The following is a 26,179-nucleotide window of genomic DNA, read 5'->3' as shown; positions in this document are numbered from 1 at the left end:
ATTTGATATATGGATAAGAAAAAAGAAATGATATCTCTTTTGTATCATAAGATGTAATTCTGTAGTTTGGGGATTACAAGAGCCAGAGCATTTAGAGAGAAACTGAGAATGAAGCCCATATATGAAGGAAAACAGAGGCAAACTGGCTCTTCCTTAGACTTCCCAACTACATGAATCAATACAAAAAAATTTTGTGTATGTGATTATTTAGTTTGAAATGAGCTATTATAACTTGCAAGATGAAGGTTATTGACTAATACAGGTCTTTTGATAAATATCTGATAAGTTTGGTGATGAAAGTGAAGTCACAGTTCTTATCCTTGAGGTAAGTCCAGTTTAGTGGAGGGGATGACAACTTGGTAATTATGTTTTAATGTGATTAATGCCAATAAAAATGTAATAAAGAAATGAAAGCATACGATAAGTAGCAACTAACATCACCTTATCAAACCAAAAGGAAAAGTATTTAACCTAATTACTGGGCTGTTTTGATGAAAGAAAATATGTGAAATATTAAAGCAGTTTGTACAGTGCAAATTTCTAAACAATGTACATTTTCAAGACTTTATTAACCCAGTCAAAAGTCCAATTTTTTCTTAATTTTCTTCCATTGTCTTTTTCTATTGAAAATATAGAAAACACAATAAAAATCTTGATAAGGACTAAAAGTTGATCTAGGTAACATCCTCACAACTTGACATTCTAGCAACTATGAATTTCTCTTACATGTGAATGAACTTATCTAGACCATTTCCCATGACATCTCTCCAATAGACAGTGGTTGATTGATGCTCAATGATTTACTTTATTAAATTGTACAAAATAATTACTTTATTATGGTCACTAATATAAGATTAAATTTATTTTCTATATGAAAAATGGTTTACATTAAACTAGATTAGGGTAGAAAAATCTCAGGTTATATTAGAACCTAATACATAAACACATTTCAAAACTGACCCCAAAACCAGAAAAATGCCATCCTATTGTTCATTGCAAACCAACGGTCAGCATCCAAATAGATCCCTTTTGGAATTCAGTCTTTGGTTCAATGTACCAAGTACTGTAAGAGGTACTTGGAAGAGAATGTTCAGTGAGACAAAAACAATCCCTGCTCTCCAAGAGCTTGTTATCTGCATCCCCTCCTGTTAACACAGACCCCACTGCAGACAGCAGAATCTTATAATCTTGTCCAAACTGTAGTTGCAGTTTAACTAAGTTTAATGGAATTCTCAGGAATATATCAAACAGTAATTCTTAGTCTGATGATTGTATTCAAATATCACTTTCAATATATTGAATTTGGTAGAAAAAGATATTTGTCAGTAAGATTTTGTTAAGTCTGTTTTTTGCCCCCTCTACTCATCTCTCTCTCTCTCTCATTTGAGTTGATTAGCCACATTTAATCATTTTGATCACAGTGTACTGAAGACCTCATTTGGAGCAGGAGACTTTAGTGTTGCATTCAACCAATTTGGGTGTTTCTGCAGTTAGGACAGAATGCTGAGCTTTAAAATTAATATTTAGAATCTTGTGATTTTTTTTAAGATAAAAAAGAATATGTTATACTGCCAGGTACATGAAATACATCATTTAGCTGAATGAATTTTCCCAACATATAAATAGCAGAACATAATAAATGTCATTTCCTGAGAAAATAAGCCCTTTAAACATTGAACGATTTAATAATTTTTGTTTAGAAGAACCCTTACTTTAAAAGGAATTTGAGTCTTTATTGAATATTTCTTTGACATTTGTAGTTTATTTATAAATAAAAATAATAAAGTACTACATTAGATTTTGAGGTAATACAGCAACATGGTCCATCACTGACATTTTCTATTTGATAAGAACTTGCGATTTTAACATTAGATCATAGCATTTCATTATGATAGTCATTAATGCTGTACATTAATGCTGATCAATATTTTTAAGGACATTTTACTGATGAACAAATTCAAAGTAGTAGACTATATCATTTTACCTGCTTGATATAATATGTACTAATGCAAAGGAAATAGTTCAGTAACATGTTTAATTATATGTTTATTGATGCAGATTGAAATAAATGAGAGAACCGAAAGTTGGAAAGTGGCCAAATGTATAATAAACAGCTTTAAGACTATCTAGAAAAAGAGTTAATAATATTATAGTCATCAGACATTTGAAAACACCCTCATGGTAATTATAAACATTTGCAATCAATTAAGAGAAATGTGTCCATTTTATTATGGGCCTTGATTAAACCTAAATCAAGACTGCATAGGATATACGTTGTGATTCCTAAGAATGCATTATGAGAATGGTCATCCAATGTTCATTTTGAAGGGGACTACGGAATGGAAATTTAATTGGAGGAAAGGATGACATACTGAGCTACTTAAGGGTAGGGCTTATGTACTTCAAGTCACTCAACTATGTATTGCCCCTTAATTTGAGATCATTAAATCAGTTTTCAGAATGCAGGGGATCCCATAAATAACCCATTTAGTATTCCTTAAAGTTGAATTTCTTTTGTGTGTGTGTGTGTGTGTGCATATGAGTGTCATAAAGTATACATTCCTATATACATATATAGAAAAATACATATGTTTGATTTAGCAATTTTCATGCTAGGATATTTTATTTAATCAACATCTATTATGGACTTTTAGGTATCTAATTTTCAGAAATACTTAGTTGAACAAATTATAGTAGAGATTTACATATGACCAAAAATCTTGTAAAACAGACTATCCTGAAACTGTAAGAAAAATGTCAGAAAGGCTAAGAATATAAAATAAATTTAAGCTGACCCAAACAAAATCAAACAAATTCAAACTAACCTCAAAAAATGTATGTTTTAAAAACAATTTTAAATTGTTTTTAAATTTTAAATTGCTGAATTTTTAATTTAATTTAATCAGAGTAATCTAATATTTAAATAATTTTTTCCTCTAAGTAAGGTTTCCTTTCAACTGGAAAGGGAAGCACAGGTGTCCACATATGCCTAACCTTCACTCAGAGGGCCATCGAGTAATTTAGATTGGTGATTGAGAGCATGCCATGCACTTGACCAAATTATTTGGTTCAGGGATTAGCACAGGGCCTGAATTAATTTAATCAGAGTAATCTAATATTTAAATAATTTTTTCCTCTAAGTAAGGTTTCCTTTCAACTGGAAAGGGAAGCACAGGTGTCCACATATGCCTAACCTTCACTCAGAGGGCCATCGAGTAATTTAGATTGGTGATTGAGAGCATGCCATGCACTTGACCAAATTATTTGGTTCAGGGATTAGCACAGGGCCTGAAGAGAGCCTGAAATTTGATATATGTCTTTATAGCCATATATATGATATTTGATATAAGGACAGAAGGATAAAGGTTTTTCTGTAGTATAATAATCTGTAAGGATATGCTTTGAGTCACCAGTGTCCTCTGTCTTGCCTAAGAATGAAGCCAATACTGAACTGAAGTAGAGATGTGAATATATATGAGGATATCTCACTATATTCAATAAGTTCTTGTCTCCATGTTATTACCAACACAAGCTGCTTAGATCCCTGCTATCATATTGTCCCTCCCGTCTCCCTAGCTGGATCCATCCAATATATCCATCCCCATATTATGCTGTGGGAGCAATATTGTTTCAGGAAAAGGAAATTAAAGAACCCAGGTAGCTAGCTCTTTTGATGAAGAACACTTCAATCTCACTGCTTATATCACTTTAGTAAATCAGTTCTATTTAGACCTCATAGCCCTGAGATTCAAGTTTTCTCTCATCAATACTCTTAGAATAAAATTCTCCCACTAAAGCAAGCTATATGTTTTTATTATATATTTTTTAACACCTACATATATGTTTTTATTCCATTTTAAGGACCATCTACTCCTTTAATTTTCTGGTTTGTTTGTATTGTCAGTTCATTGATCTGAAATCTAGCCATTCACTGGCACATTCAACTAATTCCTTGCTGATATTGCTTCTCTGATAGTGAGCCTGCCAACTGCTTTTAATAAGCTTTCCTTGATATCATTCCCACCTACTTGTCCAAACTTCCTCTCAGAGATTTGGTTGAAAGCTAAGCAAATTGAGATTGATGCAAAATTAGAAGGGTAGGGCAATGTAATGAGTGATACAATTAATATTTAACAAAATTTTTGAAATGTAGAAACTGTGAGAAAACACAACAAGGTACAAGTGTTTTTATTTGCTAAAAAATGATAATGGTCTCACCTCTATCTAAGGCAATAAGATATAGCATGTGGCATATTGTGTAAACAATAAATGTGTCAGATCATATGCAGAGTTATTGGAAAACTAGGATAGGGATAAAGGCATTTATAAAGGTAGAATATCTGAAAGCACATTGTATTAAAAATGCGAAATTGCTCTTGGTACTTAGGTAGTAGAAGACTAAGGAGGGTTCTGGGGTACAATCATTTATTTATTGATAAATGATTATAAGCAAAAAGATCACTTATTTTATATTATTCCCCAAAATGGATCATTTGTTCGATATAAGTGTTTTAAGTTTCATATAAAAAAAACTTTTTAAGAACTAGAAATATCCAAGGTCCATTGTGGAAAAGCTCCTTCAAAATACTATGAGTTCTCTGTCCCTGAAAGTATTCTGGCACAGGAAACAATGCTACCAATCAAAGACGCTGAAGAAGTGACCTACTGAAATTTGTTTCAAATGCCTCATGAAGGAACAAAGCTGGCTGTATCAAAATCACCTGAGAGGTATTAAAATACATATATGTCATCCACTGTGCAAAAATTTTGATTCTAGGGGCCTGGGATGAGATCCAGGTATTATGATGATTAAAAAGCTCTTCTAGTCATTCTGATCTGCTTCCAAATTTGGGTTCTAGGTGTCTACTATATTTGTTTCTAACCTTTGGCAATGACTTTTAATCTCTAAGTGATCGTGACTCAATTATGCTATTTAGTTTAAAATTTGTATAGGCTAAGTGATCTCCCCTTTTTCTTTTTACTTTTTTTGTCTTCAACTGTCTGATGGGTTGTTTTGTCTTTTAATTTTTTTATTGAGTGTAATTTACACATAATAAAATAAACAAGCCTTACATGTGTAGTTCAAAGAGTATTTATTGTATTCCACTATAACTACTACTCAAAACAAGATATTAAATATTTCTATTAGCACAAAAGGTTACCTGTGCCCTTCCTTTTTCAGACAATCCACTTTCTATCCAGATATGAAACCACTTTCTGATATATATTGCCAATATTAGTTTTGCATGTTGCTGGACTTCATATAAATAGAATCTCATCTCTCTTTATTTCACACCTCTTTCACTCAAAATAATGTTACTGCATATTTCAGTGACTCATTTCTTATTGATAAATAGTATTTCATGTATGGATACGCCACATTTTAACTATTTTCAAAATGATGAGTATTTAGATTGTTTCTGGTTTGGGACATAATGAATAATGCTGAAATTTCTGTTGCTCTACATTCTCATTTTTCTTGGAAAATATTTGGGAGTGAAATGGATAAGTCATATGGTAGGTGTATCATTTTGTAACAGACCGCCAAACATATACAACTAAAGTGGTTGTATATGTTTACATCCAACCAACAAAGTATGAGAGTTCCAATTGTGCTATCTTATTGTTTACATACAGTAATGACTTTCAGCTAATCTAGTAGGAACAGATTGGTAGCTCATTTTACTTTGCATTTATCTGGGGACTAAAAATGCCAAGCACTTCTTGTGTCTACTGGCCATTTATGTATCTTCTTATATGAACTGTCTACATAAACCTTTTGCCCATTTTTAATTGTGTGTTTTTGTTGGTCTTATATTGTTGTTTTGTTTGTCTGTTTTTAAATCTCTGAGTTCTTTATATATCCTATGTATTTTTATAAATTTTTCAGATATATATGCTGGAATTTATTCCGTTTATAGTTTGCCTATTAATTTTCTTAATGGTGTTTGTTAATGGGCAGAAATTTTTCATTTTGATGAAATCCAAATTACCATTTGCTTTTTTTTATAAATTAAATTTATTAGGGTGACATTGATTAATAAAATTATATAGGTTTCAAGTGTACAATTCAATAACACATCAACTGTATATTGCATTGTGTGTTCACTACCCAAAGTTAAGTTTTCTTCCTTCACCATATATTTGACCCCCTTTATCCTTATCTACCTCGCTCCATTTCCCTTAGGTAACCACTAAACTGTTGACTGTGTCTATGAGTTTTTGTTTGCCTTGTTTGTTGCTTTCAGTTTTATATTCCACATGTGAGTGAAATCACATGGTTCTTGACTTCCGTCTGACTTATTTCATTTAGCATGATAATCTCAAGATCTATGTTATTGCAAATGGCAGTATTTCATCTTTTCTTATGGCTGATTAGTATTCCATTGTATATAAGTACAACATCTTCTTTATCCAATCATCTATTGAAGAACACTTTGATTGTTTCCATGTCTTGGCCACTGTGAATAATGCCACAATAAACATTGGGGCGCATATATGTTTATGGATAAATGTATTCAAATTTTGGAAGTAGATACCTTGAGTTATATGGTAGGTCAATTATTAGTTTTTTTGAGAAACCTCCATACTGTTCTCCATAGTGAACATACCAATTTACATTCCTACCAGAGGTGTATGAGGAAAATTCCTTTTTACCCACAACCTCTCCAACATTTGCTGTTACTTGTACTGTTGATGAGAGCCATTCTAACAGGTGTGAGGTGATATCTCAATGTGGTTTTGATTTGCATTTCCTTAATAGCTAGTGAAGTTGAGCCTCTTTTCATATGTTTGTTGGCCATTTGTATGTCTTCTTGGGAGAAGTATCTGTTTAGGTCCTCTGCACATTTTTTAATTGGATTGTTTGATTTTTGTTGTTGAGTTAGATAAATTCTTTATATATTTTGGATATTAGCTCCTTATTGGAGGTGTTGTTTGCAAACATCTTCCTCCATTTTGGTTGCCTCTTTGTTTTGTTGATGGTTCCTTTCGTTGTGTAGTTTTTTAGTTTGATATAGCCCCATTCAGTTTGATTTCGCTTTTATTTCTCTTGTCTTTGAGGTCCAATTCATAAATCCTCTCTAAATCCAAGGTCCATGAGTTTAGTATTTATGTTTTCTCCTATGCAATTAATTTTTCCAGGTCTTATATTTAGATCTTTGATCTATTTTGAGTTAACTTGGGTATATGGTGACAGACAGCGGTCTAGTTCATTCTTTTGTAGGTGGCTTTCCAATTTTCCCAGAACCACTTATTGAAGAGGCTTTCTTTTCTCCATTGCATATTTTTGGCTCCTCTGTCAAAAATTAATTGTCCATACAGACGGGGGTATATTTCTGGGCTGTCAATTCTGTTCCATTGGTCTGTGTGCTTGTTTTTCTGTCAATACTGTGGTGTTTTGATTATTCTCTCTTGTAGTATAATTTGAAGTCAGGCAGTGTGATACCTTCAGCATTCTTCTTTTTTCTCAGCATTTCTTTGTCTATTCGAGGTCTTTTGTGATTCCATACAAATCTGATAATTTTTTGTTCTATTTTTTAAAAAAATGCCATTGGGATTTTGATGGAGAGTGCATTAAATCTGTATATTGCTTTGGGTAATATGGCCATTTTAACTATTTTGAGTTAACTTGGGTATATGGTGACAGACAGCGGTCTAGTTCATTCTTTTGTAGGTGGCTTTCCAATTTTCCCAGAACCACTTATTGAAGAGGCTTTCTTTTCTCCATTGTATATTTTTGGCTCCTCTGTCAAAAATTAATTGTCCATACAGACGGGGGTATATTTCTGGGCTGTCAATTCTGTTCCATTGGTCTGTGTGCTTGTTTTTCTGTCAAGACTGTGGTGTTTTGATTATTCTCTCTTGTAGTATAATTTGAAGTCAGGCAGTGTGATACCTTCAGCATTCTTCTTTTTTCTCAGCATTTCTTTGTCTATTCGAGGTCTTTTGTGATTCCATACAAATCTGATAATTTTTTGTTCTATTTTTTAAAAAAATGCCATTGGGATTTTGATGGAGAGTGCATTAAATCTGTATATTGCTTTGGGTAATATGGCCATTTTAACTATGTTGATTCTTCCAATCCATGAACACAAAATATCTTCCATTTCTTTGTGTCTTACTTTTATAATGCTTTGTAATTTTCAGTGGATAGCTTCTTCACAAGTTTTGTTAAGTTTTTTCCTAGGTATTTTATTCTTTTTGTTGCAATTGCAAAAGGAATTGTTTTTTCATTTCTCTTTTTGAAATTTCATTGTTAGTGTTTGGGAATGCCATGGATTCTGGTACATTGATTTTGTATCCTGCAACTTTACTGTATTTGTTTATTATTTCTAATAACACATTAAAAAGATTATACATCACGATCAAGTGAAGTTCATTCCAGAGGCACAAGGGTAGTTCAATATATGAAAATCAATCAGTGTGATATACCACATAAACAAAATAAGGATAATTATATGATCATATCAATAGATACAGAAAAAGCTTTTTACAAAATACAGCATCCATTCATGATTAAAACACTTAATAAAATGGGTATAGAAAAAAAGTACCTCAACATAATAAAGGCCATATACAACAAACCCTCAGCTAATACCATACTTAATGGCGAAACACTAAATTCTTTGCCTCTAAGATCAGGAACAAAACAAGGTTGCCGGTCTCATCATTTTTATTCAATATAGTATTGGAAGTCCTAGCTACAGCAATCAGGCAAGAAAAAGAAATAAAAGGCATCCAAATTAGGAATAAAGAAGTTAAACTGTCACTTTTTACAGATGACATGATTCTCTATATAGAAAACTCTGAAGACTCCACAAAAACAAACAAACAACAACAAAAAACCTGTTTGCTTTTTTGATTAGTGCTTTTTGAATTGAGAACTCTTAGCACTACCGGCTGGCAAGGAGATCATATCGGAGGCCCTATTGATGTGTGTCTCACTCAAGTGTCCCAGCAATTAAAACTAACCCTCCCCTCCTCTCTTCATCTGCCTGACCAAGAACATCATATACACTTCCAGAACTATTGCTCTTATGTGGAGGTTACCTTCCTCCCAAAGACACATGAGTTGTATGCTAGGATTTGCTATAAGAGACCTTCAGACATTTAACTAAATACCAGCAGCAGGTAATGTAGTGCTCTGTTGGGATTTATCTAAAGTGAGGCTAACCGTATTTACTTGGGGAAGCCACATGGAGCATTATCTGACTTGTTAGTTATGTGCATCCTGTAGGTAGTTTTCCCTGTGATGTGAATCATCTAATTAGTAATTTTTCTCTGAATTTAACCAAAGTGATCAATGGCACTACTTTAGCCAAATCATTCAGGTCAGCCTCAACTCACTAGCCAAGGCTGATAAAGATGACAGACTTTCTCTTTATGAGGTATAATTTTGGAAATTATAAAATAAACCCTATTGTACCTGGAGTAATGCCCCAGACCATGTAGGAAGGTTTATGTAGAAATTTAAAGAGAAAGCGCCGTGATTTGTTAAAGTAGACTCTTGACGATTCGTAGGATTTGTTCAGCTGGCTGAATCTAGGACCCTGTTGAGCATGTGGCTGAGATCAATTCTGCTCATTAACGTCTTGTTTATAATATCCTTAAATAAACACAAAGGAGACAAATTGAATAGATTTGATCCCAGTCTTTGTCAGTCAGATTAACCAGAGTGGTCTGAGGACTAGCATATTCATGAGGAAGTTTTCTAGAAGCCAACAATATGGTAGAAACAAAGAATGACTATTTTAGGGAGATGATCCTCTATAGGTCTCTTGAGTTACTGCACATTTTGTAAGCAAAAGCTCTCCTTAGAGAAGAGGAGATACTTATTTAGGATAAAGATAGTATCTAATTCCAGGACACATGTCTAGCAGCTTTACTAGACATGTGTCCTGGAATTAGATACTATCTTTATAAAAGATACAGGTTGCCTAAGCCAGGGTTCCTTAGCTGTCATGCAAGCCCACTACATATACAGCATTCACTTAGTGGCTCCATATAGCCTGTGGGACTTGAGGCCAAGAGGAACCAATATTAATATGAGGCTCGAGTTGCTTGCTGTGCCATGGGTATTAAAATTCTCTCTCTTTCTAATCCAGGAATGTAGTCTTTTTCTGCCAGTATCCATGAATTGATGAAGGCTAATTAATTAGTCTGCAAGTAGGGTGAAATCTCAGACCCTTTACAGTTCTTGACAATATTATATCACAACTCCTATATATAAGAGATCCTGGAGAATGTAGTTTTTCAATTGAAAGTATTGCTCTCTCAAATAAGTTTGGCATTTTGCTAGCAAATTTTAAAGGAAGAATGGTTATTGCATAGGCAAGAGGCTATTTCTGCTGATGAGTCAGAGTACTTTGGCCCAATGATTGCACTTTTTCACGCTTCCAAGGATAACCAAAACTTCTGGATTGACAAACAGTAGTTTTCCTTGAATGATGTTGATAGGTTGAAGATCTGCAAGCTTGAAGTCATTACCTCTTTAATAAAGATGATTCTATACATTCTACTTGTAAACTTAATTTTTGTTTTATAGTTTGTCAGAAATTAGTTTTATTCTTATTTCTATAGCATCGAAGTACTCGTGTTGAAAGTAAGGACCACAGATGAGATGATCAGTGTTTGAATTCAGGCTTCTTGACGTACTTTTGAGTTAGTTACCTAACCTCTTATTATCCTGTTGTTTTTTTTTATTTGTAAAAATCATCATTATCATCATCATCTACCTCAGAGGACTATTGCGAGGATTAAATAAGATGATACATGTAAAGCTCTTAGAATAGAGCTTAGACTTAATAAATGCTCTATAAGATTAGCCCTTTTGTATATTCTTGGGCGAGAGTTCACTGTAACCTCTTTATGCTCATTACACATGGTTAGGAGTATAGGCTCTGGTCAGATTTTACTTCTCAGCTTTGACACTTCTTAGCTATGTTTTATGAATGAGTTACCTGTCAGTTGCTTCTGTTTCCAGTTGGAAAACTGTGATAATAATATCAGAGCTGTTTAAGAGATTAAAAGATATAATGTAAAATACTTGTTTTAGTTCCTGGCAAATAAAAAATGCTCGGATATATTATTTTTAATATTTTTATTGCTGCAAGACTTGTTCACACTTTTTCTTTATTAGTGCAGCCATCTGCCACACAGTGTGAAAGGTAGGATTCTGAGAGGCAACAATCAAGATCAAAGTCCATCCATACATCTTTCTTTGATCACTGCTGCTGAAATTAAACACTCTTTATTACAAACTACTAGCATTCAGTTTGCATCATACATGACACATTATTTTCTCTATTAAGAGAGTCATATAATTTTTTTATCTCTTTTGTTAATTGTAAGCTTCTTAATAGCCAAGACTACATTCCATAAAACTTTTTATCTCACATTTAGCATTGCACTAAGCAAGTGAGCAATGAACATTTCCCGAATGACACATTTTTAAAAGCTCAGCACTTCCTAAATCCTTTCAAGCCTTTTAAAAAATGTTTTGAATCAATCCATTCAAATAAAGTCTCCACATTATTTTTCTTTTTTTATCCATTTACTTAGAATCAAAGACTTGAATCTTCTTTGTTAGGGAATTTAAAGTAGACTTTTATACTGTGTCCTTAATTATAATTAACTGCTTTTGAAAAATAGTTTCTCTAATTAACTGGATATAGAAGCTTAATCTTTTTTTAAAAAAGTATATTTCTCTAAGCGAAACACATTTTCAGTAACATTTGGCACCAGTAGGCTACCTCATTCCATCCATAGATGATGCTTAATCCATTTCTTAATGAAAGCAATTCCTGATAACCAAGGATAAAAGTCAAGTATAATACTAACGTTTGAACTTAAAATGATGACATTGATGAATAGATATGTAAATACATGTAGGCCTCTTCAAGGTACAAGGTATTTGGATAGCTTGATTTTTATTTTGGACTCTGGCCCAGTTTTTTACTAGCAAGATTTATTCTAAGTATCAAAGGAAAATTCTCTTTCACTAAACACGAGTATTACTGGAAATAATTTTAATGATACAAGCAAGGTAATTTTTCATGAATTATTAAATAATAAGTCAAAGCAAATTTATCATCAAAGTAAAGGAAAATGATTTTTATTATTCCTAAAACAAACCCTGCTTCTAACAGAGGAGCCAGTCATACACTGTGATTATAGCATCTTATTTACCCAAAAGAAAACAGAGGAAAAGAGAATGAGGAATTTCAAATGAATGTAAATGTTTTTATGTGACTATGAATTTATAAAACATTTTCAAAAATATTTGCCTCATCAATAATAAAAATGTCAAAACAATTTCCTAACTGTAACCAGTGTAGGACTTTGAAACAAGATAACAAAGAATTTTCTTTCCTCATGGACATCTACATTAAAGAAAAAAATTTTCATTTTAATGTTGTGAAAATGTGTTCTTCCAAAACACTTCTCCATTCTTTATTTTACAGGACTATTTTTATAGGACTCACTCAAAAATTGTTTTCTCCCTTCAGGAAAGATGTAGGATTTAAAAATTCATTATTTTAAGTTATGTTTCAGCAGAGGTCAGAAGAATGCCATTTAAGGTTATAAAAACCATAGATAATCTGACTGGAAGAAAGTTGACAAATCTGTATTTAGCATGTTGATTCCATTGGTCGAGTTTACTATTCTATCAGTGAACTTCAGATTTGTGTTCAATCCTTACTTTTATTGATGAGCCAATAATTTTTAATATTCTCTTTCTTATTTCATTCATTTCAGTTTCTTGGTCTTTGTTCTATGACCCCTAAATAATATGAATTAAAGCAACAAAAATAAGGATTTCCGTCCTGGAAACAGAAGAGTGTGCTTCTACAGAGTGTCACAAAATTTTGGCTGAAATCTACCCATCAAGTTTAATGTGACTCTGGCTGCCAAAGCCCCAGGCGACCTTTGAATATTTAGGGCTAAATGTAACTACCACTTGCTCTCTCTTGCTGAGAGTCCACAGGAGATTTTATTTGTTGCTTCCCAGATTTCTGCCAACCTGTTTGTGCTCAGTTCTATTGATGCCATTTTTTGGCCCACTCTTGTGTACTGTTTTCCAATATTGTTCACAAGGCTGGGTAGAGTATGACAAGAAAACCATTATTTTTTAAATGCTTATTTATTTATTTGCTAAGAAAAATAAATTACACTACCGAGGGTAAAATCTTGATTAAAAATAAATAAATAAAACTGTAAAAACTAGACCCATCCATTGCGAATGGAAATTTTTTCTGAGATTCCTTCTTAAGCCAAATCTCTGAGGAAACATGTTTCAAAATACATATTCTTTATCAAGTTCTGTTCTTTTCTCTCATTTGAATATATCCATCTCTACTCCTCCAGTGACAAAAATAAAAGAGAAACAATAATTCCACATCTCTGGGATTAGTCGGTTAGAAAATAAGTAGATAAATTCAGGAAAAAATATTTAAACAAAAATATAATTTTACTTACTTTTCTTAATGTAAAATTATTGAAACAGTGTTTTCTCAAATTATGGTAAACTTAGGGAAAACGCTTTGTGTTTTTCCTTAGAAAGTTAAATAAATGAAGTGTTTATACCACTCAGAATCTTTCTGAGATTTCATATTGTAGACAATATGCCATGCTAACTATAAAGTAATATAATTTCAGTGACCAAAAGAGTTAAGTATTAAGTAAATATTAAAGTCTACACAAGGATGTAAGCAAGATATGTCAGATTTTTTTGGACCTATAAATAGAAATAAGCAATATTATCAGTGTTCTAGTAGCCGTTTAAAATGTTTTATTATTATATAGAGATATAAATGTTTTTGAAAAGGGAAAAAGACAGTATTGTCTTTATGACTTTCTATTATTTGAAAAATAATGGAATATTGGAGACAGATTAGAAATATAGATTAAGCATTTGGTATAGGTGCTTATTTTTAAATATAGATTAGAAATATAAATATAGATTAGAAATATAGATTAAGCATTTGGTGCTTATTTTTAAATTTAACTTCAAAGGGATTTAATGCAAAAGATTGAACTTTACCTTAAAATTTTTGTTGCTGCTTTCAAGATTTAATGAAGTTCCTTGCCATGCAAATATCATATTATAAAACTCACAGAAATCACAAATACTTACCGTATTCACTATCATAGAATATAATGAATTTCTGCCAGGCATACTCTGTGACCACTCTCAGGATAACATCATTTAAGTAGACAGGTGGGCGAACAGAGAGCGTGTAGTCATCATTCCTGTTGCTCCGGGTGAGTCCACAGCCACTTCTTGGGGTGCCAGCTGTTGCACGCTGAATGAAGAGGTGGGGGATATGCATGGCATCTGCCAAAGACTGGAGGGACCCTGCTGACGTGCAGCCAATGGAGCTGACCAGGGCTAAAATGCCTTGATTCATAAGTTCACAGGCTGGAAGAAAGCACAGTAATGTTCAAACATCAGTGAGTTTAATATATTTTCTCTTTTTTGAGGAACAGTGAATAAAGCTTATGGAGTTATTACACAACAATGAAAAAAATTTTTTAAAGGAACATTCTACCTGAGGGGATCCTCATATTACAAAATGCTATTGGAACTCAGTTAAAAAATTCTGTCCTTTTAACTATTTGACCTTGTACAAATTACTTAGCTTTCCCTGGTCTCGGTTTCATCATCTATAAAGAAAGTTAAATAGCATAAATCTTGCAGGATTATTGTGAGGACTGGAGATAATTCAGTGTCTTGTTGTTTGCCTGTCAGATGATAGGCATTCAATTAGTGATAGCTATACTTTTATAACTATCAATGTATAATTCAGAAAAAAGATAATCCCTTACTGAGTATACGACACAAGGTTTTCAAAAAGGAGGTAATATGTAAACTGGTGAAATGAGGTGGTGGGGAGAATGAATGGTTTGAGTAAGGCATTTCTGGCCACAGAAAACAGAGCAATCTGGTGTCTAACACTCTGATAACATTTTGTCTCTCTAACTAAACTAGAAAAATGAAAATATTTTTGTTCTTTTCCTTGACAAATCAGAAAACTCATGGTCAAATCAAACATTAAATACTATCTCATTCTGGTTTCCAGCTGAACAATTTCTAATTTCTACTATGTGATTTATGATCACTGTTTTAATTTCATTTTAACTCTTCTATGCATGTATATTTGTTTACTTCAAAAGATATTTAAAACTAGATCAAATATAAATTATAAGTAAATACAAAGACACAATATATATAGGAAAAAGAGTTAAGAAGGAATATCTCAGAAATTATCATTGAAATATGACAATCTTTCAAAGCAAGACAATAAAAAATAAAATAAAAAGCAAATTCAGAAGGAATAAGGCAAAATAAATCCATTTCAGAAAGTCAGTTATTATAATTGGCCCAGTCTTTTTTTTAGATTATAGGGAATCCAGGTATAATATTCTCAGTATTTAGATTTTGTTATAGATTGTTTCACACAATTCTTGAAAATTCAAAGGGAAACTAAGATAAGTACCTACATGTAATTAATTGGCCAGTTAATGAAAACTGACAAAGTGTAAGTTTGGAGGTAGTATACTAATGACATGCATCTAAACAGCGAATAAATTTATTATGATTAATGTTAAGCCAACTAATACATACAAAATAAATTAATAATTATTAGAATAGAATTTTCAAGGATGAGAGAAGTATATGGTTTCATATTAAAGCGAAAGAGCATCAGAGGTGACTACTTCTTAGACCATAACAGACTAAATTTGAAGTTTCACTAAAAATGATAGAACCTACTCATGTTCATGAGCTCAAACTTATAGAAAACAATATACATTTATAGTTATAGTTTTAATGAATTTATGTAAAAACAGTGGTCAAAAGTTTGTTTCATTATTGTAGCAAATCATATTATTACTGATTTATATAAGCAAATAGAAACTCACTTTTTAAAAAAAGGTTTTGATTAAAGCTTGGCTCATTTAGCATTTAAATTTAAAATAGGAAGAATGCCTTAAGGTTTACAACAGTTGAATTCTATCTTTAGATTACAATAATTAAAAATGATCAAATAAATTAACATTTTATGTAAATGTACCACAAAAGTTATAAAGTTATAAGCACAGAAGTCTTAGATGAAAAATTCAATTTTAGTATTATATTCTATCACATATAAAAATACACAAAAATCTATTTTAATCTGAGAATTAGAAAGATAATCTCTGAAGAATCATATATTAATCATCATTTAGCAGATAAATTTGCTGTAGTATATAATCTATGATTTCCTCTAATTCTGTTAATTCCTATTAATAAGAACACAAATTAAGTAAATACTAGAAAAAGTTATTATATAAGAAAATGTGTTTTTTCAGATTATCCACTCTTTGGCATTTTCCACTCTGCTACATATATTAGCAAGAATAACTAAAATTGTTCCTAAAATCGAAATAGGAATCATCAAAAATTGTAATCAGAAAAAAAGTGTAATAGATCTAAAAAGGCAATTTTGAGATCATGTAGTCAAAGGATACAAAATCACCTTTAACTGCTATGCCAACTGTGACTGGTTGGTATCCTAGGACAGTATTTTAAGAAAGATTCTGAGACTCAAGAGAAAGAGTGCCAAAATCATTATGTTAGGTTTCTCATGAGAAGAGACTGAGGGAGTAATAGCCTCCAAGTCATAAACATGTATCCCTCTTAAAGTTCCTAACCTCCTTTTGTTCACAGTTGTCAAGGAGGTATATACTTCCTCTTTAAAAAACAAATAATAGAACACTCAGGTCTTTAACTCATTGTTTAATATCCTTTTCACCATAGCAAGTAAATGATATTAGTAACCTTAAAGTTGTGCAAGGAAAAGACAGACAGAGCTCTCCACAGGGGAAAGCTCAACTAGAGATGGTCTATTGTCACGTTTGCTAAAAATAGGTAGTTTCACTAAAGAGAAAGGAAGATCTCACACATCTAAAATGGATTGGGACTGGTTGACCTAGTTAAACATAATCCTAGTTAGGCAAATATAAGAATGGTTCTTCAAGGCAACCTAGCAAGGCTATCTATATTTGATTCCCATTTTTGCCTCCTTTTACCAATATAAAATGTTGGTCGAAGCAGGGAAAATACAAATTGATTTGCTCTGGACACCGGCCTTTCATAGGGCCCTATATAAAGTTTAGTTTAAAAAAGAGACTATATAACTCGTGACAGCAAACGAGAGATTTCAGAAAATAAAGAGCAACAGCAAGAAAAGAAACAAAGTTTAGTGAAGCAGTCTACCTTTTTCTACAAGAATTCCATGACTTGACTGTTAGAAGACTACATTATTTATTTAGTTTTACACAATGCATACTTTAGTTCATTACATATAGTGTGAAACTGAATTTGAAAGATCACAGTGTGTTTTTATGGGTATCCACCATGTTTTTATTTTAAGAATCTAAGCTCAGGACTTCTCAATGGCATATTTCTTTCACACTATTATTTCAAGCCCTGTGATTTATTTATGCATGTGCAGACACACCTCCAAACATATAGAGAATATTGAACAGCTGCTGGTTTTATGACTTCAGCTGTTTGAGATTTTAACACTACCAAATATGCACTAATTGTTGAAAACACTTTTTTCTCCCTCCCTTTTTCCCTCCCTCCCTTCCTTCCTTTCTTCCGTCCTTCCTTTTTTTTCTTAAACTACAATTATCAACACTTTCACTCTTTTTGACATTTGGCACTTATGGAAATGAAGTTTCCTGCATAAATGTATAGGTTTAAGTTAAATGATGTTCATGTACACTATCTTTTTCATTTCTGAAACTAATCAGTTTGAGACTTCTTTTTCTTAAGTAAAATGAGATTAAAAAGAAAATCCATAAAGGGTCTTGAAATTAATTACCTGTTACTGAGCACTTAATGAGAACTCAGTGAAATATTTTGGATAGCACTATGCTTCTCGAATATACTAATTCCCTGTGTTATTTTTTTTCTGACATTTATATTGAACAATTTGTCCTGATATAACCTCTCTCAATAATTTTAAGTCACATCAGGACCTCTGCACATTTATCAACTTTCAACCATGTGCCAGGAACTCATTTTTAGAGATCAGAGAATGAATATGGCAAGGCTTATCCTTGAGATCTCCTAATCTCCTCACCATCGCGTTTCCAAAATCTCCCTGCACCAGAATTCAAAGTGGAGATTTTAAAAAATACAAATGACTAAGTCTATTCCTAGAGGCTCTACTTTATTCATTCCATGGTAATGGTCATGTATTTGCATAATGATATGTAGTCTGAGTAGTTCCGATGTGTAAACCTATCTGGAAAACATTAGTCTGGCAGAAATTAACTGCGGTGCTTTTTGATGTACTTGTTGCCAAACATCAAATACTTGTTGATTTTCCTTTATTTTTTCAATAATATTATTGACAATATGACCATAACTGGAGAGTAGAACTTCCTTATTTTTCTAACTCTCTTAGTTTGTGAGTAGGGGTGAGGGATAGGAAAAGAAGATACATAGAATTAATAAGTACCCCAAAAGGTGATCCTTATCTTCTTTTTATTTCCAATAATAAACTAAGAAGTCTTTATTCTTTCAAGTTTCTCCAACTCGGATGTTATAAATACCATATTTCCACAATTCTAAAACATGTAGTTTTTATATTTTCTCATATCTGAAATCGGGAAGTATTTTTAAATTGATCAATACACTTAATATAATGGATTATTTTCTTGAAAAATTCATTAGTTGATATCAAAGTTTACGATAAGTGAGCTCTTATAAATGAGAAAATAAAATATGCTTCCATGGCTGATGGGAAAGATTTGTACTCTTTCTATAAAAGCTGGATTTAATTTCTTTTTTCCTATTTCATTAATGAATTGCAGGCATAGTATTTATAACTGTTTTTTTTCCCCTTCTTTCCACCAAAAAGCACCTGACTTTTGCTTCGATACTTCTAAGAATATAGTAACACAAAACATTTGTAGCCTATCCAGACATTTAGTAGTTTTTGCAAATAGGATTTTCAGCAACCAACTGAGAGGTAGGATAATAAAAGGTAGGATTCATTTGACACATTATCAATGTAGTTTGCCAAAAATATCATTTGGGACAAATTCTTCTAAATAAAGATGGTCTTTATATATAGATAGTGTTACAAAGTTCAATTTAATCTTAATTATCTACTTAGGAAGTGAGAACACTGAAAAATATTCATTTAACTAAAATTAAAAAGCGTTAAGACTAATTTCTTCTTCCAAAGACTGTGAATGGCTAAAATGGTTGATTACCGGACATCAAATGAACTCACTGAATAATTTTCAGTCGACTATTTCTCAGTCATCGAAAAGAGCCAGCATGAACCTTTCGTTCTAATTTGTGATCTAAGCCTGAGATAGACTAAACATTTAACCTATCACCTTTTATAAGTCATTTTATTTTTCCATTTACATTTCATAGCAACCCTGTGCAGAAAAGCTATTATCCTCACTTTCAAGTAAGAAAGCTGGCTTGGTGAATTTAAATGCATTTTTCCAAATTCATACCATTAGCAAACGGCAGAGTTGGGAATTAATGCTGGCACACTATTCAGTGCCTGGGCTATAGAGAACTATTAAATCACTGATTTTAAGCATAGAGGCCCATATAACAACTGGAAGTCACTTAACTCTCTTATCATAAGATTCATAAAATTTCACCCTCCTAGATGTGAAAGAGAAAAGAATAATAATAATTTTGATACCATTTTTTTTTCTTTTGGGCTTGAGATTAGGACATGACTTTTGTATAGTTTCAGCTCCAAATATAAAGAATATATACAGAAAATTTTAACAAGCATGAAAAAAGCCCTTAAGATGATCTTAAAAGTACTGAGTATACTTTTAATCAAGCCCTACAGGTGGCTGTATCAACAATGATATGATAAAAATGATAAAAATAATGACTAAATGCTAGTGCATCTTTATATAGCAGTTTGGAATTTACAAAATGTTTTTGTATGTATTTTATCGGCATCGCTATATTGGATAAATTCCTATCTTCATTTATAGAACACTAAATTAAGGTTCATTTTTACATTTCAAATAAGTAGTGAAGACAAGGCTGGAACACAGATTTTATGATATTTGCAATCTTTGAATTATATATTATCATAGCCTCCTACTGATGGAAATTCAGATCAGTCTCTTTCCTTTTAATGCTAATAACAATTCTTATGTGCATACATATCTCTGTAATTTACATAGGTAACATGTATATGCTAAAACAGGTAAGTGCCAGATACTCAGGAATCAAAGTGGTCAAAAATAGGCAAGTATATAATGGGAGAGACAGAAGATACTCACATAAATGTATAATGATGTGCTGAGTAGGTGCTAGGCCAATAAGGGCCATTACTATATGACAGCCCTGAAGCATTTTTTCTAGACTGGGAGTTGGGGAAGACTTTTATGCATAAGTGAATCTTGGGTGGCAATCTGAAAGATAAGTAGGAACTAATTTTTTCTAGACTGGGAGTTGGGGAAGACTTTTATGCATAAATGAATCTTGGGTGGCAATCTGAAAGATAAGTAGGAACTAATTTTTTCTAGACTGGGAGTTGGGGAAGACTTTTATGCATAAATGAATCTTGGGTGGCAATCTGAAAGATAAGTAGGAACTAATTTTTTCTAGACTGGGAGTTGGGGAAGACTTTTATGCATAAATGAATCTTGGGTGGCAATCTGAAAGATAAGTAGGAACTAATTAAGAGAAGTTATCTTGATGAAAAAGGGTGAATTAAATATTTCCAACAGGAGAAATATAATTTGCAAAGATCTTGTGGCAGAAAGATCATGGAATACCTTAAAGACAGAAAAGCCAGCTGGACTACAGAGACCATGCTGGAGAGTGGAGCAAAATGAAGATGGGAGGGATTCAAGAAATATGATAGTTAAGTAGGTTTGTTCTGTTCATCTTTTTGTTGTTAATTTGAAGAAGAGCTTCAGTATCAACTCTTTATTTGTTATTTATATGTTAAATACCTGCCTTTATTCTTCCTGTATTTTAAATTTATACATAATTTATATAGTTCTTTAGAAGTTCAAAAGTTATTATATAATCAAATATGTTCATCTTTACTTTCAGAAACATTTTGCTTCCTACGATGTTTAGAAAGGCCTTCTTCTCACAATTTACAGACTTATAAAATGATCAGCTTATCTAAAACAACATCTGCCCCATCCTATAGCCGATAGTTGATATCGGCTGATGAAAAATTTAGCAATAGAAATTTAGGAAACTAGATGACTGCAAAATGTTATATTTCATTGATATAGGTAAAATCTGGTCTTTATTTGCATAATCTGAATCCACAAAAAGTTAGAATTAAACATAATTGTGACAAGAATGATAACCATATCACATTAAATGTTTGTCTTCAAAATTTTTTCCATCATTTTATAGAAATTCCTGTTACTAAAATTATTATTCTTTTGTAATATGGCATATCCTGGATTTAGAACTGATTCTTTCAAGATGAGTGACAGAATATTTAATATATTCCAACAAATTATATCTTGCAAAAAGAAAAATAAGATCTTGATAAAAAGATATGAGAAACTGTGTGTTTATGTTTGTGTAAGAGGAAAACAGAATGACAAAAAATAATAACAAAAAATAATACTTTACATTGCTCTCTGTTATTGTCATTTATCTAGAGTATCAAAGACAAAACTCATAAGTCATCTTCAATTATTTCCTCTCTCTTATTCCTCATACTCTTTCAAATCAACCTTGGTTAACCCATAATGTTAATTCTACCTCCTAAATATTTCACAAAACTATTATCTTCTTGAAATATTACCTGCCAGTCCCTTAGTTCAATCAATATCACCACTAACTCAATGACTAAAACTGTCTTCAAACTGGTACAATTCCACAGCCCTGAGTTTAACCTTTCTCTAATAATCTACATTGTAAATAAGGATATTTATTTTTTTTAAATATCATTATGTCATTTCTGTGTTCAAAAGCCATCAATAAAAGAATGAGAAACTATTACACACTGGAGAAAATAAGGAGACATTACAACTATATGCAATATGGGATCTTGGATAAGATCCTGGAACAGAAAAAAAAGTTGTTAAAGAAATTGGTGAATGTTGAATAAGGTTTGTAGTTCAGTTAATAATAATGTGCCAGTGTTAATTGACTGTTCTTGATAATTGTACTACGGTTATGTAAATGTTAATATTAGGGGAATTGGAGTGAAGAATATAAGAAAAGTCTGTACTATATTTGCAATTGTTCGATAAATCTAAAACTACTTCAAAATTAAAAAGTTAAAAAGAGATAAAACTGGCAATGACTCCCCACTTCTGAAAGAAAAAACCTAAACTCTTAGCATGGCACACAAAGCCCTTCATGAGCTGGCCCCAATTTATGTTTTCAAGTTTACCTCGAGCTCCAATTCCTTGCCATCATATTTTCTTGCCATTCCATATACTCTCCTACCACCATTATATTAATACTTTAGCATATTATTTTTTCAGCAGCCTAGGTGCTTTTACAAGTTTTGTTTTTGACAACTTAATAATACTAAGTCTTTGACTCATGAGCTTGATATATATCTTTATTTAATTCAGTCTTTTAACAATTTTCTAAGCAGTATTTTGTAGCATTCAGTGAATAGGTCTTGTACTTCTTTTGTCATATCTATTACTAAGTATTTTATATATTTATATTCTATTGTAAATGGTACTTTTACTTTAATTTCCAATTTTTCATTGCTAGAGTATAGAAATACATCAGATCGTTGCATATTGATTTTATCATGAAATCTTATTCAACTCGCTTTTCTAGTTTCCTTTTTTGTAGATTTATAGAATTTCTTACATAGACAATCACGTTATCTTCAAGAAAAGGCAGCTGTACTTCTTTCTTTCCCATCTGTGCCTTTTATTTTCTTTTCATGCCTTATGGCACTGGTAAGTACCAGTCCAATGTTGGCTATACAGCCATACTTACCTTGTTCCTGATCTTAGGGGGAAAACATTCAGTCTTTGACAATTAAATGACATGATCCGTAAGATTTTTTTATTTGGACCAGGCTCTCTATGAAGTTGAGGAAGTTCCCTTCTTCCTAGTTTCCTGAGAGTTCTTGTTTGTTGTTTTGTTTTTAAAACAGGGAAGGATTTTGGATTTTTGTCAAGAGCTCTTTCTGCAGCTATTGAGATGATCGCATGTTTTTTTATTTTCTTAGTCTCATAATATGGATAATTACTTTGACTGATTTCTGAATGTCAAAGCGCCCTTACAAGGACGCTTTAATAAATGAGTTGGAATGTAGTCACATCTATCGTTTTCTGGAAGAATTTGTGCATAATTAATGTTATTCCTCCCTTAAATGTTTGGTAGAATTCACCACTAAAACTTTCTGGGAGGAGAGTTTCATTTGTTAGAAAGTTTTTAATTCTAAAATCATTTTTAAAAATAAATATTGAGATATGCACCTTATTTCTTTACTATTGACTGAATTTTGGTAGTTCGTGTCTTTCCAGGAATTTGTCTTTTTCATCTAAGTTGTCAAATTTATTAGCATAAATGTGTTCATAACAATCCCTTGTAGTCATTATAATATCTGTAGAATTTGTAGTAATGTTGCCTCTCAAATTCCTAATGCCGGTAATTTGGATCATCTCGCCCTTGTTCCTGATCAGTCTGGCTAGAGGTTTATCAATTTCATTACTTTTCTCAAAGAAACAGATTTTATTTTCATTGATTTTTTTTATTGCTTTTTTGTTTTCTATTTCATTGATATCACTACAATCTTTATAATTTCCTTCCTTTGGCTTACTTTAAGTTTAGCTTGCTCTTCTTTTTCTACGGTAGAAGTTGTTATCAATTTTTGACCTTTCCTTTTTTCTAATATAGGTATTTAGTCCTATAAATTTCTCTTTATATACTGTTTTAGTTTATTCTTCCTGCTAAATTTAAATTTTAACTTGTTTTTATTTATGTGACTCACTTTTCCTGCTAACATATTTAATCATAATTATTTTTGTAGTTTTTGTTTGACAGTTCCAACATCTGGGAATATAGCTGTCTACTTCTGTTCCTTACTGTACTTTTTGAAAATGGATTTTTTTTCTTGCATTTTTGTGTGTGTCTCATAACTTTAGATAGATTGCTGGACAGTAGAGACTGAGGTAAATAGAATATGTCAACACATTTCTCTTCTTATCAGGCTGTTAGTGTGTGAGTGAGTCAGTCTAGTCATGAATTGATCTGGATATGTGTCTTTTTTGCTATTGTCACTGCTATGCATAGTGCCCCACAAGTTTCAAATTCCTCTAGCAGTAGGCTGCTGTTACTTTGTACTGAGAATGGGGCCTGGATTACCAGAAGGTTTTTCTTCAGCGTTCTTCCTCCTCCCTTGGTTTTCAGTTGCCCTTCCTAGTTGCACCACAATGAGATCCCGCTGTGTCTTGGAGCCACCCACTGTGGTAGGCTGTTGTGTGTAACTCAGCACTAGGTTCACTGCTCTCTAGGTCTAGCCTCATGAGGTCTCAGGCAGGGCCTATGCACCTGGGCCTTGAGGGTGGCCCTTTCTCAATATTGCTGCCCTCATCTCTGTGATAGTCAAACACCACTTTTTATCTTTGGTGGTCGATGAGTAGATTCCTGCCTCTCTGGATTAGTAGACCTCTATTTGATATTTGCGAAAAATTCTTGACCTGAGATGGTTTCCTACTTCTCTTCCAGGGGTAGAGGCTTTTGCTTTGACCCTTTCACCAGCAGTAATGGATCTTAGCAAGCACCTTATGAGTAAGAGGGGTTTTTTTGCCCCTCTCCCAACACTTTATCACATTATAGGTGATAAGTGGGTGAAGTATTGTGTCTGTTTCCCCATAATCATCCAGCACCTATAGTATGCCTGCACCACTGAAAGGAGCACTATCTGATATTCTGCTGACCCAAACTTTTGTGAGCACCCAATAGAGTACCACAGCAATACCTTACAAGTGAGTTTCAACTCCCCCTGATTCTGGGATCACCTGTTATTCCTAACAAACATGGTAGCTCACACTTGGCCTTAACAAAATCATAAAAATTCTAAGTGATTCCTTCTAGCCTGTGGGGAAGTCAGTCACCTTTTTCTCCCAGATTCCATCAAAGATCAGGCTGTTTATGTCTTTTGACTCTCCTTGAAGGAGCTTGTCCCTCTTTGAATTTTGGTTTCCTTGGCTATTTTGAGAAAAGTGATAGCATAAAAATTTTATGATTTTGAAAACTATTTTTTTGGATGGGAACACTTTTCCTTGTACCTTTTTACTTTCTAAGCAGAGGTGGAAGGAAGTTCAGTCATTCCTAGATTATTCCTAAAACATTTTGTGCCTATTATATTGTAATTACTTGTTTATATGCCCATCTTCTGGATTAGACAGTCCTCTCCAATGCTTGTTTGAAGCCTGGTACCTTGAACCTTATAAACTCAATCATAGTTTGTTGATTACATTTAGACAGACTTTAACTACTTTTGATTAGAAAGAGTGCAATATTTCTGAATACCACTGTGAATAATTTTATTTCCATTACTAATATTTTATTCCTTGACAGCAATGTTATCCAGGCACAAACATTATTTGAAGAGAAATAACTCTTCTTATCATAGTCAATAGGCCCTCTGTAAATTCATGCCTGTCCGCAACTCTGACCTAAACTATTACTCTCAGCCTCATTCATTTTACTTTAGCCACACCGGTACTATTGCTTTTCCATGCATCCTCTTTTCTCTGTATTCCTTCTGCCTAAGTGCCTTTTACCCATGTACTCCTTCATTTTGTTATCTCATACCAGGCCTCAGCTCTTGCAGCCCCTCTGTCAATGGCATCCCTGTTACTCCCTATCTCATGACCCTATTTTATTTTTTCCTTAACATTTATCATCATCTGACCATATTTTACATATCTATTTGTTTCTATATTTTTACTCTGTCTTCTCCATTAAAATATAAGCTATATCAGAGCAGAAGTATTGTCTGTTTGCTCAATGTTTTATGCTCAAAACCCAGAAAAGAGGGACTGGTCTATTGTAAGCATTCAATGAATATATGATGATTGGATAATTGAACGAACAGTATAGTAGCAGTCTAATCTCTAAAGTGGACAGGGTATAAGGTAGTTTAGTTACACTAAAAATGGTCTATCAGCCTTA

The 26,179-nt window shown here is 32.5% G+C and overlaps 1 protein-coding gene across 2 annotated transcripts in view; it reads right to left on the bottom strand.

Annotated features, from left to right (window-relative positions):
• Window positions 1-26,179, bottom strand: part of GRID2 (glutamate ionotropic receptor delta type subunit 2) — a 1,244,993-nt gene that overhangs the window by 579,085 nt on the left and 639,729 nt on the right. Inside the window, exon 3 of one of the 2 annotated variants that reach the window (XM_006910734.1) lies at window positions 14,138-14,422. The exons of the other annotated variant lie outside the window; for it this stretch is intronic. Within the exon in view, the coding sequence (XP_006910796.1) occupies window positions 14,138-14,422 (285 nt within the window). The remainder of the gene's footprint in view (window positions 1-14,137; window positions 14,423-26,179) is intronic. 2 annotated transcript variants of the gene reach the window in all.

This window comes from Pteropus alecto, unplaced genomic scaffold (assembly GCF_000325575.1).
Source record: "Pteropus alecto unplaced genomic scaffold, ASM32557v1 scaffold63, whole genome shotgun sequence".
NCBI classification, from domain to species: domain Eukaryota; kingdom Metazoa; phylum Chordata; class Mammalia; order Chiroptera; family Pteropodidae; genus Pteropus; species Pteropus alecto.
The sequence above is the reverse complement of the archived record's forward strand: the minus strand, read 5'-3'. Positions and strand labels throughout refer to the sequence as shown.